The sequence below is a fragment of the Aquarana catesbeiana genome, linkage group LG07 (assembly GCF_042186555.1).
Source record: "Aquarana catesbeiana isolate 2022-GZ linkage group LG07, ASM4218655v1, whole genome shotgun sequence".
Taxonomy (NCBI): domain Eukaryota; kingdom Metazoa; phylum Chordata; class Amphibia; order Anura; family Ranidae; genus Aquarana; species Aquarana catesbeiana.
The window spans coordinates 96,985,817-97,003,811 of NC_133330.1; the positions used below are offsets into that span (position 1 = coordinate 96,985,817).

Sequence of the window (17,995 nt, forward strand, 5' to 3'; positions counted from 1 at the left end):
GTAGTTTTGCAACAGCTGGACGTGCGCTAATTGCATCTCTCTGTACTAGGGGGGGTTCACTTGTATATTTCCAACCGATTACATGTGAACCTCTACTGCCACAGCCATTGGACCAAGTCTGACCCCAGACATCATGGAAATATGGGACTTCTTAGCAACTATGGCAAGAGCAAATGGGGAGGGGGATGTAGATTGGTGCTTTAAAGTTTAAAAAAAAAAAAACAAAACTGTTGGATCAATACAAAAATTGCAATGAACGCAAATTACCAGTGGTAATTATACAGCACAGAATGTAGTACTGTATATGGCACACTATACTTTCATTTAGTGCCACAACAGTAAATAGAGTGCTCGCAACAAAGCTTAATAAAGCTGAGTAAGCCAACCATTTATAAAATACAGCACTATTCTGTGCCAAGTGCAACAGATACAGACCCAAAATATTTATGCTACAGTGTACATTATTCATCTTTATTATAAACAGTTTTTTTAGCACATAAAAAAATCTACATAAATAGCATACAACAAAAAACAGACACCTCAAAAGCCACAATGTATTTCACAGTATAGTGAATGCCTAGTCCTCCCATTCTTCCTCCACATCATCTTCATCATCTAGAATAGGGGAAAAAAAAACAAAAAAAAAAAAAAACAAAAAAAAAAAAACACAGCAATAAGTACACTTAACTATAACTATAGTGTTCACTTTACAAAAAAGGGACAATTTTCCTGCAAAGTGAAGTTACCACATTTACTAAGCTAACATCAAAATCATCACACACGATCGACTGATGGAAGTCAGGAGTCACACCTCATCCACCAAGCTACATAATTTCCCTGCAAGTGTAAACTGCTCAATTCCCCCTTCACAAATCAACCCCATCCACTACAAAAACACTAAAAGGTCATGTACCAAATTTTGGACAAGAACCAAGTACATTTTCTCATGTGGAAACCGCATAACTGCTACCCGTGTTTGGGGCACCATTGAGAAATTGTGGCACCGCAAGCACATTTTGCAGTTGCAGAAACATAGGCAAAAAGAAAAATGCTCTTTTACACTACACCCAAGTGTTAGCAGGGTATAAATATAGGGCACTGTACCTGTGATCTTTGATTTATCCCATGCTGTTCAGGTAGATATGCCAGTCTTAAGCCTCGTACACACAATCGGATTGTTGGCCAACAAAGCATCAGACTTTTTACTGAAGGGCGTGTGCCGTGAACTTGTCTTGCATACAAACGGTACACAATTGTTGCCAACAAACATGAACGTAGTGATGTACTACGAGGGATTTCAGCTCTTGAGCACCACCCTTTGGGCACCTTCTGCTAATGTCGTGTTTGGTGAGCATTGATTCTGAGCATGCGTGTTTGTACTTTCAACTTGTGTTACGGACTTGTGTACACACAAAATCTAACAGACTGTTGTCTGCTGAAAGTTTACTAGCCTGCCATCCAACATTTGTTGGCGGAAAGTTGGCCAACAATTGTCTGATGGAGCGTACCAACAGTCAGATTTTAGGCAAACAGTCTGTCACACAATTCCCTGCCGAAAATCCGATCGTGTGTATGAGGCTTAAGGCCACATAACCATTCTAGGGTAATTTTGAAGGCAGCATGTAGGCAGGTGCAGTTAACCCTCCCTTCTGTGGGTGGCACGGTGTTGAGGACCACTGTACAGAGGGAATGGAGAAGTGGTACTTCAACAGCCTCTAATGCAGTGGTATCATACCCCCATTACTGCTGGACAGTAAAGAAGCAGCAAACAGATAACAACTTCTCCTCCAGTCAGTCTTGTTAGCATATTTGCATGCAATGCAGCACATCTAATTGGCAGGGACCTTCCCTCTGAGTGCTACTGTATAGGCAAGTGCAAGAAGTTCATACAAAGTGAATGCAGATACTGGCGTAAAAAGTTTATTCTGTCTGGTTTCATTTTAGATCTGTACAGTCCAGACAATATGCACATCTGGCTGTAGAAGCTGCAATGGTTTCTTCACCAAGTTAAAATCTTATGGCAAACAGTATATAATTAGTATACAGCATTTAGCCAATCTTATGAGGTTATGGATCATCCATAGCAAAAGTCATACCTGAGGAATGTATAGCTTTGTGCCTTCTCTGAATGACTGCCCTTAAAGCACCAACAATGCTGGAGCACTCAGACTCCACTTTTAGATTCTGGCCGACCTAGAACAAAGCAGATTAGAAAAATTTGACATGGGGGGAGACTTAGCCAGGACGCACCACCACACAAGCTTTAATAGAAGCAGTCATTAGGTCTAGAAGGGTGAAGCTGAGCCTACTCCAAGTACACTAGTGAATTTTACCCCAGTCTCCATTTCGGAGGTTGAACATTTGAGTTAGTAGAACTAGCATCAAATGATGGCAAGCCCAGATGGACCCCCAGTGTGTTTCATTTTTTCAAAGATGTGATTTTCATATGACTTTGCTTACGTCCCGAGTCTGATGTAAAAGATATATACCAAATTTCAAGAAGATTGGATAATACTTAAGGGATGCACACATTGATCAGTTTATCAAAGCAAAGTCTGTGGGCTTCACTTGATAAGTCATATACAACAATGCTGGATGAAGAAAGTCCCGTTCAAGGCTTTCTAGAAGAACGAGTGAAAACGTTCAACTACATCCAAAAATGTCCTAAAAGACAGAAGTCATCCAAGAGAAGACTACAAAGTGTGATTACAACTCACTCCTGTACCTAGGAGGTTGGTCTAAAAACAACTTCAGTTTCAGGATCCCAGGGGCACTGCATCAAGCAAGGTGGATGGCAAAGGCAATATATGCACTTAAAATTGTCCTTCACTAAACAGTTGAATATTCAACAATTGGAAGGAAACAGGTGGCACATTTTCTCAGCCTCATATGTTCGCTTTTGACATGAGGCAATCGTAAGTCGATTTGGATATGCTACAGCTTTTGAGCACTTACCTAGATGCAGATGTCAAAAAATGTGCTCACAGTTGCTAAGAGACACCTTTGGGATCTGTCAAACAATAGTAGGATTGGCTTTTTTGGACGAACGTATTACTCAGGCTGTTAAGGAAAATATGACTAAAAATTTAGAAACCAAACCTGAAAAGAAAAAAAGGGAAGTGAAACGATTAGAGGGTAAAAACATGGTTTTTGAAGGAAGAGACCTGAGCCATTTCGTTACTAACAAAACAAAGATGTTCTTTGAATCGTTTGGGATCCACGACGCGATAGAATACTGCAGTGATTCTCTAAGAAGCCATGTGAACACTCTTAAGGTTGTCAATGATACCGCAGAAAGAGGAAAGAAGTATAACAAAATCGGTCAGTGATGAACAAAAAAATTTCTTGTTGAGGGTAGTCGAGCATCACAGAAAAGTCATCACCAAGCGAACAAAACAAGTGATTGCATCATTCAAAGTTGAATAAAACACATGTTTTGCCTATCATTACCTATTAATCTTAGTGTATAGTTTTAATAGTATTTTAAGTCTGATTTCTAGTTTTTCCCAATAAAAGTAATTAAACTTTGGGGAAAAAAAAACCCCGTATTTTTAGCCTACTTTTACAAAACAGATCAAAGTGTGCAACCTCTAATTATCCAATCTTGAAATTTAGCAATAAAATTATATATATATATATATATAACATCGCTCAGACTCGGGGTGTAAGCAAAGTCTGCAAAAATTTTACAGTTTATTTCCCCCTCCCCCCCCCCATTAGAAAATGAAACATACATACTAAATTTCATACATGCATACATACACTTTTTTTTTTTAAGTCATACTTACCTGTAAAATCCAACTTTGTTGGTTTATATAGGCCACTGCCGTGGAATTGTTGGCCTGAACCCTGATGGGGCAGTCCTGAAGCTCCACCATCCAGGACCATAGGGCCAGACATACTGCCTGTAATTCTAGGACGTTGATGGGCAGGGTCTGCTCTGTCCCTGACCATTTCCTCTGGGCTGTGAGCCCATCTAGGGTCGCCCCCCAGCCTGAGAGACTGGCATCTGTGGTCAGTACTCTCCAAGTTACCGGGAGAAAGTATTTTCCCTTTTGTGGGTTCTGATCCTGCAACCACCAGTATAGCATGCCTGAGGAGATAAGCACATTGGATAACCAAGTGCTTTTCTTCCTCTGTTCTAAGCTAACAAGATGTCTTGTTGTAAAGGCCTGGAATGGAACTGGGCATAGGGCACTGCCTCGAGGGAGGATACCATCCTCCCTAGAAGACTCATACAGAGCCGAATGGAGGGTTGTCTGGTGCCATTTGACTCCCCTGATCCTTCAGGCCACCGATCCTTACGAGTGGCAGGAATACTCTTGCTTGGACAGCGTTTAGAATCAGACCTAAATATTTTAGGCTTTGAAAAGCTTAGGCTGGATCATAAATGCCAAAGTCAGCCTTGAGCCCAGCTCAAACACCTCACTGTGGATATTATGTTCTGTTCTAGAGCCACTACTGAGTGATATCTGAGCAGGTCGTCATCCAGATACCCAAGCTCCAGGATCCCTTGGGCCCTTAAAAGACCCAGTACTGGTGCTAGGACCTTTGTGAACACCTGGGTAGCTGTAGCAAGCCCGAAGGGTAGAGCCACCCACTGAAAGTGACATTCCTCTACTGAAAAATGTAGGAACCTCTGATGAGGCTGAAAGATAGGATGCGTACTTGCACGTACCTTTATACATCGATGGAGGCTAAAAAGTCCCCCCTCTGGAGTGAGGTTACTACTGAGTGGACAGACTCAATCCGAAAGGATTGTATCAATAGATACTTGTTCAGGGACCTTAGATCCCAAATGAGCCTTGTGTCCCAGTTTGATTTCTGAACTGTAAACAGGTTTGAGTAAAACCTTGTGCCCCTTTCAGATACCGGAACCTCTACAATCACTCCTTGATGTAGTGCCTGAAGCAATATGCTTCTTTTTGGAGGAACCAAGGGAACGCTAGATCTTAGAAACCTCTGGGGGGCAACCCTCATAACCGCAAGATATAATTGAGGTGACCCACTCCGTGAATTGTTTTCCAAATGTCCGCAAAGCTCGGCAGCCTTCCCCCCACCCGATGGAGTGGGGGCGTCCCTTCAAAAGGAGCGTTTGGTGCTGGGTTTAGAATTTTGGACCCAGGGCCTTTTCTGGTCCTGGCCTTGCAGCTTGCCCCTGGCCCTAGCACCCTGTTGGTGGCAAAACCGCCCTGATGAGACATTTGAGGAAGCAGTCCCTGGGTTTTTAAAAGTGTGACGTTTGGTACTTTTCTTCACAGGAACTCTTCCCTCCGGAAATCTTTTGGGTATAGATTTGTCTAACTGATCACTGAATAAACGTTCCCCATGAAACGGGAAACCTACCAATAGCTTTTTACAAGGAAGCTCAGCTGACCAGTTCTTAAGCCATAAAAGTCTGCGCATATGTACTGACGAGAGCCAGACAAGAAACCTGCTGTATTGAATCCCTTAAAGCATAAACAGCAAAACAGCACTCGAGGAATATCTGTCTTACTTTCAGGCAGATCATCCTCCTGGTTAGGCCTATCTGGCTGTTTGACTTAATCCTTTACGGACTGGCAAATACCAATTGCTGCAACAGCTGGCTGAATAGCTGAACTGGCCAAAGAAAAGGAGGCCTTTAAAAACTCCAAATTCTTGTCAACAGGGTCTTTCAATCCCTGTGCATTATCTACTGGACAAGTTAAGTTCTTTAAGGAAGAGACTGCTGCATCTACGGCTGGCATGCTCCATTTTTAGACAAACTTTTCATCCATGGGGTATAAAAAAAAAACAATTTTTAGGAGGCAAAAAAGTCCTGTCAGGATGTTTCAGTCAGCATACACCACCTGTTCCAACAGGGAGTGTAGTGGGAAAGTCTGTGCGACCTGAAAAGGTCTTGGAGAGCCCAAAGAGGACCAGGGGGGCTCAGTCACCTCTGCAAGAGGCAACTTAAAGGCAGAAAAATCCATTTCGGTCAGAGTCAGGAATAAAAAAAACTCTGCTACTGAGAGGCAGACATCGAGTGGACATCTTGTCCAGATTGCTCAGAAGCAGACTCATCTGCCGAGAATTCCTCTGAATCCTGAGCTTTAAGCTCATCCCCATCCTCAACCCATTCCTGCTCCAGACAAGGAGACTCCGGTGAGGGGGGGATCTGTCACGCTTCCTGCCACCCCGCGGGATGGAGGAAATCATGCCGACAATCCTGTGCTCTAACCCGGCTACGGCTGAGGACAGTTTATCCTTAATGATAAAGGGTGAAACAGCAGCGTTGACTGTAGGCACAATACCAGATAGGCACAGCGGCTCAGTTTGCCCGGGAGCCTCTGGTCTTTCAGGGGATACAACACTAAGGATACGACTAGGTTTATCAGGAACTGCTGATGACAAAGGTGTGCCCTTCCCTGTGGTGTTAGTCTCACTACTTTTTGGAAGGCATTCAATGCTGCAAACAGTACTTTGGTGTAGTTAAAACACCTCAAAAAAGGGAGACGCTTTAATAGGGCTCACCAAGCCCCTATGCAACAATCCTGCTAAGGACCTTTAGCCTGCCAAACACCTGTTGACCCCTCGACACAGGTAAGGAGAAATGAACCACTGCATGTATCTGTTCAGAGCCTGCTTTGTGTCCCACAGCTGCCTTCTGGAAGCACCACGTGTTTGGCATACACAGCTTAAATAAGCTTCCTGTATGGGAGGGGTTATAGGGGGATCACTTCCTATCTGAAGACCTTTGGTCTACCAGTGTCCATTCACCTAATGAAGTATAACCCAGCAGGTAATGATTAGCCTGAACATACATAATCTCACAAGAGCACACCCCTCACATTTTTTTGTAAATATTTTATTACATCTTCAAGTGACAACACTTAAGAAATGACACTTTGCCGTAAAGTAGGGAGTGTACAGCTTGTATAACAGTGTAAATTTGCTGTCCCCTCAAAATAACACAGCCATTAATGTCTAAACTACTAGCAACAAAAGTCAGTACACCCCTAAGTGAAAATGTCCAAATTGGGCTCAATTAGTCTTTTTCCCTCCCCGGTGTTGTGACTTGTCAATGTTACAAGGTCTCAGATGTGAAATTTGGTGTCATTGCTCTGACTCATACTGGTCACTGGAAGTTCAACATGGCACCTCGTGGCAAAGAACCGAGGATCTGAAAAAAAAAAAAAAAAAAAAAAATGAATTGTTGCTTGACATGTGCACTGCCAAAAATGTTATTTTTCGGGATTTTTTTTTCATTTTTCGGGTCATTCGTTATGATTGCAATTCATAAATTTTGTAAGTTCATAAATTAGAAAATTTGTATAGTCGTAAATTCACAAATTTGGAAATTCAAAATTAGAAAATCTGAAATAGTATCTATTAAAATTAGGTATAGGTATTGTAATTTAATTCAAATTTGGATGTTAGTGAACGTAACGAATATGAATTTATCCGAACAAATGTTGCATCTAAACAAATGGAACAAATAATAAATAGTTTATTATTTTTATTAATTCATTACATTTCATTCGTTTAGATGCGGCATTCGTTATTTCGGATAATTCATGACTTTGGATAAATTCATATTCGTTACGTTCACCAACAGCCAAATTTGAAAGAATTACAATACCTATAATTGAATAGTTAGTAATAAATTAGGTTATTTCCGAATGTACAAGTGAACAAATTTACAAAATTTTCGAATTTATGAATATTCGTAAAAATTTGTTAAACAGGTTTTCGTTAATTTGGATATTTTGTTAAAAAACTAATTTGAAACGAATTGCACATGTTTAATAAAGATAGCCTAGGCTATAAGATTGCCAAGACCCTGAAACGGAACTGCAGCACGGTGGCCAAGACCATACAGCAGTTTAACAGGACAGGTTCCACTCAGAACAGGCCTCGCCATGATTGACCAAAGAAGTTGAGTGCATGTGCTCGTCATATCCAGAGGTCGTCTTTGGGAAATAGATGTAAGAGTGCTCCCAGCAGTGCTGCAGTGGTTGAAGGGGTGGGGTCAGCCTGTTAGTGCTCAGACCATACGCCACACACACTACATCAAATAGGTCTGCATGGCTGTCATCCCAGAAGGAAGGCTCTTCTAAGGCTGATGCACAAGAAAGCCTGCAGTCAGTTTGCTTTAGACAAGCAGACTAAGGACATGGATTACTGGAACCATGTCCTGTGGTCTGATGAGACCAAAATAAAAACGTATTTGGTTCAGATGGTGTCAAGCGTGTGTGGCGGCAACCAGGTGAGGAGTACAAAGACAAGTGCGTCTTGCCTACAGTCAAGCATGGTGGTGGGAGTGTCATGGTCTGAGGCTGCATTAGTACTGCCTGCACTGGGCAGCTAAAGTTCATTGCAGGAACCATGAATGCTAACATGTACTGTGACATTACGGAATTAGAGCATGATCCCCTCCCTTCGGAGACTGGGCCGCAGGGCAGCATTCCAACATAACGACCCAAAACACACCTCCAAAATGATCACTGCCTTGCTAAAGAAGCTGAGGGTAAAGGTGATTGACTGGCCAAGCATGTCTCCAGAGCTAAACCCTATTGAGCATTTGTGGGGCATACGCAAAACAGAGTGGAGGAGTGCAAGGTCCCCACCATGCACCAGCTCCCTGATGTTGCCATGGAGTGGAGGAGGACTCCAGCGGCAACCTGTGAGGCTCTGGTGAACTCCATGCCCAAGAGGGTTAAGGCAGTGCTGGAAAATAATGGTGGCCACACAAAATAGACACTTTGGGCCCAATTTGGACATTATCTTAAGAGTGTACTCACTTTTGTTGCCAGCAGTTTAGACATTAATGGCTGTGTTGAGTCATTTTGAGGGGTCAGAAAATTTACACTGTTATACAAGCTGTACACTCACTACTTTACATTGTAGCAAAGCGTCATTTCTTCAGTGTCACATGAAAAAAAGATAATTCACAAAAATGTGAGAGGTATACTATTTGAGAGATTAACATAATACAATTTACACACACACACACACACACGTAAATTAGGAACACGATAAGAAATCGTATTATATTCCAAAATGGAGAAGTTAATGAGCAGAAGAGAAATTTTAATCAAATTGTGTGACCACCCTTTGCAAGCATACCTAGAAGAATTAATGCTGGTTTGAATGCAGTTAAAAAAAAAAAAAAAAAAATGGAACCCAGCAGGCAGGTTGTTCCAAACATTGGAGAACCAACCACAGATCTTCTGTGGCTGTAGGCTGCCTCAAATCAGTTTGTCTTCATGAAATCCCAGATAAAATGTAGGTTGAGATCAGGGCTCGGTGGGGGGGCCAAACCATCACTTCCAGGACTTAGTCTTTGTGCTGAAGATGGTGCTTAATGACATTGGCTGTATGATCGGGTTAGTTGTCCTGCTGCAGGATCATTTTGGGGCCAATAACATGACTCCCTGAGGGTATGGCATGGACAAGCATCTGCCTGTAATTCTGAACATTGAGGACACCATTGAGCCTGACCAAATCTCCAACTCTATTTGCAGAAATGCAGCCTCAAACTTGCAAGGAACCTCCACCATGATTCATTGTTGCCTGCGTACACTTATTGTATTGCTCTCCAGCCCTTTGCTAACAAACTACCTTCTGCTACAGCCAAATATTTCAAGTTTTGACTCATCAGTCCAAGTATCTGCTGCCATTTTCCTGCACCCCAGTTGCTATGTTTTTGTGCATAGTTTAGTCGCTTAGCCTAATTTCCATGTCAAAAGTTAAGGCTTCTTGGGTGCAGTTCTTCTATGAAGACCACTTCTGGTCAGACTGACAGATGGTGTACCTAGGTTCCACTGGTTTCTGCCAGTTCTGTCCTGATGGCACGACATCTTCTGATGAAGGGAAGCAAGTATGAAGTGTTTCATCTGCTGCATTAAGTTACCTTGGCCAACCACTGCATCTATGGTCCGCAACATTCCCCTGTGAATGATGTCCTAAAAGCTGATAAATACTTAAAGATATTTATCCATAATGCCATACTATCAGTGAGGCATGTGATGGGACCCAAATGTATACTGCAGCAGGACAATAGAACCAAACATACAGCTAATGTCATTAAGAACTATAGCGTAAAGATGAACAAAGAGCCCCGAAGTAACGTTTGACCCCCAACAAGCCATGATCTCAACAGAGAGTGTTGGATTATATGAAGAGAGAAGGATTTGAGGCAGCCTACATCCACAGAAGATTGCGGATAGTTCTCCATTAGGGATGAGCCGAACACCCCCCGGTTCGGTTCGCACCAGAACCTGCGAACGGACCGAAAATTTGCACGAACGTTAGAACCCCATTGACGTCTATGGGACTCGAACGTTCGAAATCAAAATTGCTCATTTTAAAGGCTAATTTGCATGGTATTGTCCTAAAAAAGGGTTTGGGGACCCGGGTCCTGCCCCAGGGGACATGTATCAATACAAAAAAAACCTTTTAAAAAACGGCCGTTTTTCGGGAGCAGTGATTTTAATGATGCTTAAAGTAAAAAAAAAAAAAAAAAAAAATTGAAATATTCCTTTAAATATCGTACCTGGGGGGTGTCTATAGTATGCCTGTAAAGTGGCGCGTGTTTCCCGTCTTTAGAACAGTCCCTGCACAAAATGTCATTTTTAAAGGAAAAAAAAAATCTCATTTAAAACTGCTTGCGGGTTTAATGTAATGTCGGGTCCTGGCAATATGGATGAAAATCAGTGAGACAATTGGCATGGGTACCCCCCCAGTCCATTACCAGGCCCTTTGGGTCTTGTATGGATATTAAGGGGAACCCCACACCCAAATTAAAATAAGGAAAGGTGTGGGGCCACTAGGCCCTATATACTCTGAACAGCAGTATACAGGCGGTGCAAACAAGACAGGGACTGTAGGTTTGTTGTTAAGTAGAATCTGTTTGTAATTTTGAACAGGTACATTTTTAACATGTTTAGCTCCAGCCAAAAAATCTTTAAGCTTTTTGGAAAACATAGGGAAGGGTTATCACCCCTGTGACATTTGTTTTGCTGTCTGTCATTGGGACAAAAAGTGAGGTGAAATCTTCTGAAGGAGGACAAAATGTTTTTTGAAAATTTGGGGTTTTTTGTGGAACAAGGATTGGAAAGCATCAGTGGAAAGGAGAAATGTTTTTCCCATATTAACTCTTACAGGAGAGAATTTCCCTTCCTAGGGGTAGATTTCATCTCACTTCCTGTTGTCTCCTTCCGTTTGCAAGTAGGAGTCATTTGTAAGTTAGATGTTTGAAAGTAGGGGCCTGCCTTATATACTCAGCAGAAATGTGGGCCTTAGGTGTTGTTGTGGCCACAACACTGTAAGCCCTCACAGGGCCCTGCTGTGAAATATTAGATCAAGAATTGTAATTACATGCCCCTATTGACCAGGGGCAGAAAAATTGGGCCTTAGTGTTGTGGCACCAGCACCAAAGTCCTCACTCGCTCTTGGTGGGCACAGAAATGGGCCCTGCTGTGAAATATTAGATCAAGAATTGTAATTACATGCCCCTGTTGAACAAGGGCAGAAAAATTGGGCCTTTGGTGGTGGTGCCACAACACTGTAAGTCCTCACAGACACTCTAGTTGGAACGCAGAAACGAGCCCTGCTGCAAAGTATTGCATCAAAAATTGTAATTACACGCCCCTGTTAAACAGGGGCTGAAAAATTGGGCCTTAGGCACTGGTGGTGGCACCCAGAAACAAAAATGTTCTTACGAGCTATCAGCGTGATCATTGAGGAGGAAGAGGATAATTACTCAGGGATAGTCACTCAGCATAGGCAGTCTTTGAAGGGATCTAAATTTCAAAAAAAAATTATTCGGTTACATCAGCATCAGGTGCTTGGTAGCTGGTGATCCAAGTCTGATTCATTTTTATGAAGGTCAGTCGATCGACCGAGTCAGTGGACAGACGCACCCTGTGATCAGTTACAAAGCCTCCAGTAGCACTGAATGTGCGTTCCGAAAGAACGCTGGATGCAGGACAGGCCAGTAGCTCAATTGCATACTGTGCAAGCTCTGGCCAGTGATCCATCCTCAAGACCCAGTAACCCAGAGGATTTTCGGTGGGAAAGGTGTCCAAGTCAGATCTTGCCCCTAGGTATTCCTGCACCATGTAAAACGGACGCTGGCGATGGTTGCTGGAACCGATCATACCTTGGGGCTGCGGACCAAAAAAATTGTCTGAACGCATCGGTCAGACGGCCACCTTCACCGCTCCTTTGACTGACCGAAGCCTCAGCAACACGTTGTCCAGAAACAGGAGTTTGTAACCTCCCAGTCTCTGGGAACGCATTGCACAGACCTTTCTGCAAGGCCTCCTGAAGATGTTTCCTCCCCTGCTCCCTCTGCGATGGCAAGATAAGGTCCGCAACCTTACCCTTGTAACGTGGATCAAGGAGGGTTGCCAGCCAGTATTGGTCCTTCTCCCTGATACCACAAACACGAGGATCCTTCTGCAGGCTTTGCAGGATCAGGGAGGCCATGCAGCGTCGGTTTGCTGAGGCATTCGGTCCCGAGTCCTCTGGGTCACCAAGGATGACATGGTCCGCAGCCACCTCCTCCCAGCCATGTACAAGTCCATATGTTTCTTGGGACTGATCCCTTAAAGACTGCTGCTGATGCTGAGTGCCAGGCTCCACCTCCATACTGACACAATCTTCCTCCTCGTCCTCTTCCTGTGTGATCAGCTGGCACGCAGGAACACTGTCTGGATAACGGGGGCCTTGAGAGCTAAGGAAGTCGTCCTCTTCCTGCCTCTGTTCTGCCTCAAGTGCCCTGTCCATTATTCCACGCAGCGTGTGCTCCAACAGGTGGACAAGGGGGACAGTGTCACTGATGCATGCACTGTCACTGCTCACCATCCTCGTGGCCTCCTCAAATGGTGACAGGACAGTGCATGCATCCCTGATCATGGCCCACTGGCGTGGGGGAAAAAAAAAAAAAAACAAGCTCCCCTGACCCTGTCCTGGTGCCATAGTTGCACAGGTACTCATTGATGGCCCTCTGCTACGTGTGCAGCCGCTGCAGCATGGCCAACGTTGAGTTCCACCTGGTGGGCATGTCACAGATTAGGCGGTTCTTGGGCAGGTTAAACTCCTTTTGGGAGGTCCGCCAGCCGAGCACTGGCATTATATGACCGGCGGAAATGCACACAGACTTTCCTGGCCTGCCTCAGGACATCCTGCAAGCCCGGGTACCTGCCCAAGAACCGCTGCACCACCAAGTTAAGGACGTGAGCCAAACAGGGCACGTGGGTCATTTGTCCCTGTCGGAGGGCAGAGAGGAGGTTGGTGCCATTGTCGCAAACCACCATTCCTGCCTTAAGTTGGCGTGGCGTCAACCACCTCTGAACCTGCCCCTGCAAAGCTGACAGAACCTCTGCCCCAGTGTGGCTCCTGTCCCCCCCAAGCACACCAGCTCAAGCACCGCATGGCATCTTTTGGCCTGCGTGCTTGCATAGCCCCTTGAAAGGCTACGGAGCACCGCTGGTTCCGAGGAAAAAGCACAGGAAGAGGCCATGGAGGAGGGGGGGGTGGAGGAGAGAGCTGTGTCACAATCATTAGTAGTGGCATTTTGGAGGCGTGGTGGCGGAACAACCTCCAACACTACTGCACCTTGTCCTGCATCCTTCCCAGCTGCCAGCAGAGTCACCAATGCGCCGTGAAACTTAGGCAACGTCCCTGTCCATGCCTGCTGGACCATGAGTCAGCGGTAATATGCACCTTACCACTGACCGCCCTGTCCAGCGAGGCATGGACATTGCCTTCCACATGCCGGTAGAAAGCCGGAATCGCCTTCCGTGAGAAAAAGTGGCGTTTGGGTACCTGCCACTGAGGAACCGCACATTCCACAAACTCACGGAAGGGGGCAGAGTCTACCAACTGAAAAGGCAGCAGTTGAAGTGCTAGCAATTTTGCCAAGCTAGCATTCAACCGCTGGGCATGTGGATGGCTGGGAGCAAACTTCTTTCGGTGGTGCAGCAGCTGAGGCAGGGAAATTTGCCTGGTACAATCTGACGTTGGTGTACCAAAAGCAGATTGCCCACAAGTACTTGGCTGTGACACCCAATTCTACACCTTCATTCCTCTCAGTGCAGAGTAGCAAGGAGAGGTCCTCTGTTCTTTGGTGTGGGTCTTTTAGATACGCTTGCCAACGAACTGCATGGCAGGTCAACATGTCTGGTCAAGCATGTGGTACCCAAGCGGGAGATGTTTTGGCCACGCGAGATACGCTTGAGACATATGTTGCAAATAGCAGCGGTGCGATCTGATGCACTCATCTCAAAAAAGGCCCACACCAAAGAACTTTTGGAATAACGCACAGACAGAAGCGCCCTGCATATGTGGAGCTTTGGGGTGTGATACAGTCAATGTGCTGCCCTTAGGCTGGCCCCTGGAGGGCATCCTGCCTCGTTGGTGATGTGCCGCCTCCTCCTCCTCTCTCCTATCAGGCACCCACGTTGAGTCAGTGACCTCATCATCCCCTCCCTCCTCATCACTGGAGCAAACCTGGCAGTATGCTGCAGCAGGGGGAGCATGACTGCCAGATTGCTGTCCTTCTTGGGCACCCCCTCTGTCCGTGCTCATGTTACTGCCTGCATCGAGCTCAGTATCAGAGCATTCCAAACGCTGGGCATCCTCCTGGAGCATGTACCCAACACTGTGGTCAAACAGTTCGAGGGACTCCTCAGGAGGACATGGTGGGGCTAGGGAAGGAGTCACTGATGACATTGAGCCAAGGAAAGAGGCCACTGCTTTGCCAGACAAAGTACCCTGAGCATGGGTGAGAGGATGAGGAGGATGAGGACGGCTTAGTCATCCACTCGACCAAGTCTTCCGCATGTTGCGGCTCAACACAGCCAGCTGCCGAAAAAAAGGCCAAGCGTGTCCCACGGCCACATGCTGATGAGGATGCACCGTCTCCACGACCAGCTCTAGACACAGAGCCTGCTTGCCCTCTTATTGGCTTGTGACTGTCTTCCTCTCCTTCTTGGCCTTCCAGACATACTAATGGCCTGTAGCTGCACTAAGCTGGGATCTATCTCTCCATCTCTATCCTGATACTGCAGCTAGCAAAATCAACTGCCTGCCTGTAGTATGAGAACACCACCAACCTTCTACAGGTAGCTTTAGCTGAACACTGTGCAGACCTCGCAAAAGTTATTTTCAGGTTCAGCTGAACACTGAGGACGCACCACACTAACTTGTAGTTTTAGCTGAACTCTGAGCAGGATGCACTGCACTAACTTGTAGCTTTAGATGAACACTGCAGAGGTCTCACTACACTAACTTGTAGGTTTAGCTGAACACTGAGGACGACGCACTGCACTAACTGTAAATAGTCTAGCTGCCGGACTGTGGTACTAATAGAATCAAAAGACCACCAGCAATTTTCTTTAGGTAGCTGTAAATACTGTAACAAGACAAGCCTGCCAGTAAGATGATAACAGGAACGGATCTAGCGCTAAACTGAATAATATATACATACACACACACAAACACCTGGGATGCATATATATGCACAATACACTAAGTGCAGCTAACTCACCGATTGTCCTGCCTAATCTATCTAACTCAAATGAAATAACACTGTCTGTCTCTTTCAACGCCGGAACACACACTACACAGGGCCGCCGTGCAGGCGGCCTTATATAGTGTGGGGAGTGTTCTAAACCCCCTGAGCCATAATTGGCCAAAGCCACCCTGGCTTTGGCCAATTACAGCTCTCTACCGACGGCGCTGTGATTGGCCAAGCATGCGGGTCATAGTGCATGCTTGGCCAATCATCAGCCAGCAATGCACTGCAATGCCGCAGTGAATTATGGGCCGTGACGCGCCACACGAATTTGGCGCGAACGGCCCATAACGTTCAAAATTCGGCAAACGACCAAACAGCCAATGTTAAAGTCGAACATGGGTTCGACTCGAACACGAAGCTCATCCCTATTCTCCATGATGTTTGAACAACCTACTTGCTGAGTGCCTTCAAAAATTGTGTGCAAGTATACATCGAAGAATTGATGATGTTTGAAGCCAAAAGGGTGGTTACACCAAATATTGATTGATTTCAATTTTTCAGTTTCCTCACTTTGCATTTTGTAAATTGTTTTAACCACAATACAGGGCACTTAACCCCCTTCCTGCCCAGGCCATTTTTCAGCGCTGTCACACCTTGAATTACAATTGCACATTCATGCTACACTGCAACCATGTGAAATTTTTATTTTCTTCAAATAGAGCTCTTTTGGCGAGATTTTTTTTGGAAAAAAAGTCAGTAAATTTTGCAAATAAGTAATTTTTCTCATTCACTGATTGGCGCTGATGGGGTGGCGTTGATGGGCAGCACCGATAGCAAGCACTTATGAGCAGTGCCCCAAATACATCCCTAGATATCCTGTGAGGATATGCCACTGAGCAGCTCTCGCCGATTACCGGCATCAGTTTTTACATGTGACCGGCGGTGATTGGACACTTTACAGAGATCAGGGTCATGCTGTGTCCTAGCAACACGGTGCGGCCACCATCGCCACGCGCCCCTGTGGGCATGTGAAATCGGTCGTTCTGGGAGGCAGTCATATGACATCTACCCAGAACGAGAGCCACACCACCCAGCTGGTATTTGACGGTGGGCGGGCAGCAAGTGGTTAAATAAAAATATACTTTTTTTTAGGCAGGTGTGAAGAAATGCTGTAAAATTAGGATTTTTTTTTTTTTTTTAAATAAAAAGGGGGGGGGGGAAGCAGGAAGGTATGCACACACACACTTTCTAGTATACATGGATATAGATCCATTTTACACACATACAGGGGGACTCGTGCTAAAACCTTACTGATTTCAGCTGCACGCCCTGCCGGATTTGGTCCAAGAAGAATGTTTGTTCATTTTGCTGACCAAGATATTTACTAGCAACCACCAGTTCTTCTGAAGCAGAGTCATTGTCAAGATTCTCAGCCTGAGGACTCAGTGGTGGGTCCAAGCGCTTACACAATAATTGTTCTTTGGAGGACTGTAGAGTCTGGTTGTTGTCAAATTGTAACTTAAATGGAATAGGAGCAGATGGTACAGTTCCATGAGCTATCTCTGCACTCAGTAGAGATTCTGAAGACAAGGGAGGAGTGATAACAGTTTCTGAATTGACACTTTTAGCAAACACAGGGGGGTCAGGAAGAGTTGGAATGTCTTCATATTTTACAACAGAAGACTCATTGCTGGGTATATGAGAAAGGGAGGCAGTAACATCTCTCCCAAAGTGAGGGAAAGAATGTTGAGACTGTAGCAAAGACTCATCTTCAGTTGCAATGTTATTTGGATTAGGAGGCAAGGAAAAACTAGCCATTGCAGGAGTTTTTTCGTTACTCGATGAGATAGGATGGGGTGCAAGGTTTTTGGAATTTATTCCATAAATAAATTGGGGATGAGGTGGTAGCACAGGTATATCCTTAGATGGAGGATGAACAGAAGGGATACAGGAAAAAGTCTGAGACAACTCTTTTAGATAAGGAGGCGTAGCTGGAGGGAGTCTCATTGAGAAGTGGCTGGAAGATGGAGCAGAAGAGGATGGAGGGACTTTGCTCAGTGACTGAACATAGTTGAAAGGTGTATGGTCTGGTAGTGCTGTTGCAATTTTAGTTGCATGTGGAAACCGTTTATTAGGACTCTTCCTCTTTTTGGATGGTGTAATGCTAGAAGATGACAAAGATCGGAGTCTGGTGCGTGTATTGGGCTTTTCCACAGATGCTGAAAAACAAAAAAAACAAAAAAACAAAAAAACAAAAATTTAGGATTTAGATTTGATCAATGACCAAAATATGCTTCAAGCACATAATGTGCAGTGCATGCATAAAATATTCAGACCCCTTCCACTTTTGTCATGTTGCAGCTAGATACAATTGTTTAAAACCATTTTTTCCTTTTCAATCTACACTCAGTATAAAGTGAAAACATTTTTTAGAATTAAAACCCAACTACAAACACACAAAGCTCACTAAATAAGTGAGTACAACTAAAAAGTGTTGCTGCCCCA

At 44.6% G+C, this 17,995-nt stretch overlaps 1 protein-coding gene across 1 annotated transcript in view; it reads right to left on the minus strand.

The window, feature by feature from the left end:
- Positions 1–452: 452 nt before the first annotated feature.
- The window catches only part of LOC141102887 (uncharacterized), a 78,980-nt gene continuing 61,437 nt past the window's right edge, over positions 453–17,995 (minus strand). The window contains exons 7-9 of the mRNA XM_073591923.1: positions 16,802–17,709; positions 2,097–2,193; positions 453–615 (exon numbers count right to left, since the gene is read on the minus strand). Coding sequence (XP_073448024.1) covers positions 578–615; positions 2,097–2,193; positions 16,802–17,709 — 1,043 coding nt within the window. The 3' untranslated portion in view covers positions 453–577. The remainder of the gene's footprint in view (positions 616–2,096; positions 2,194–16,801; positions 17,710–17,995) is intronic.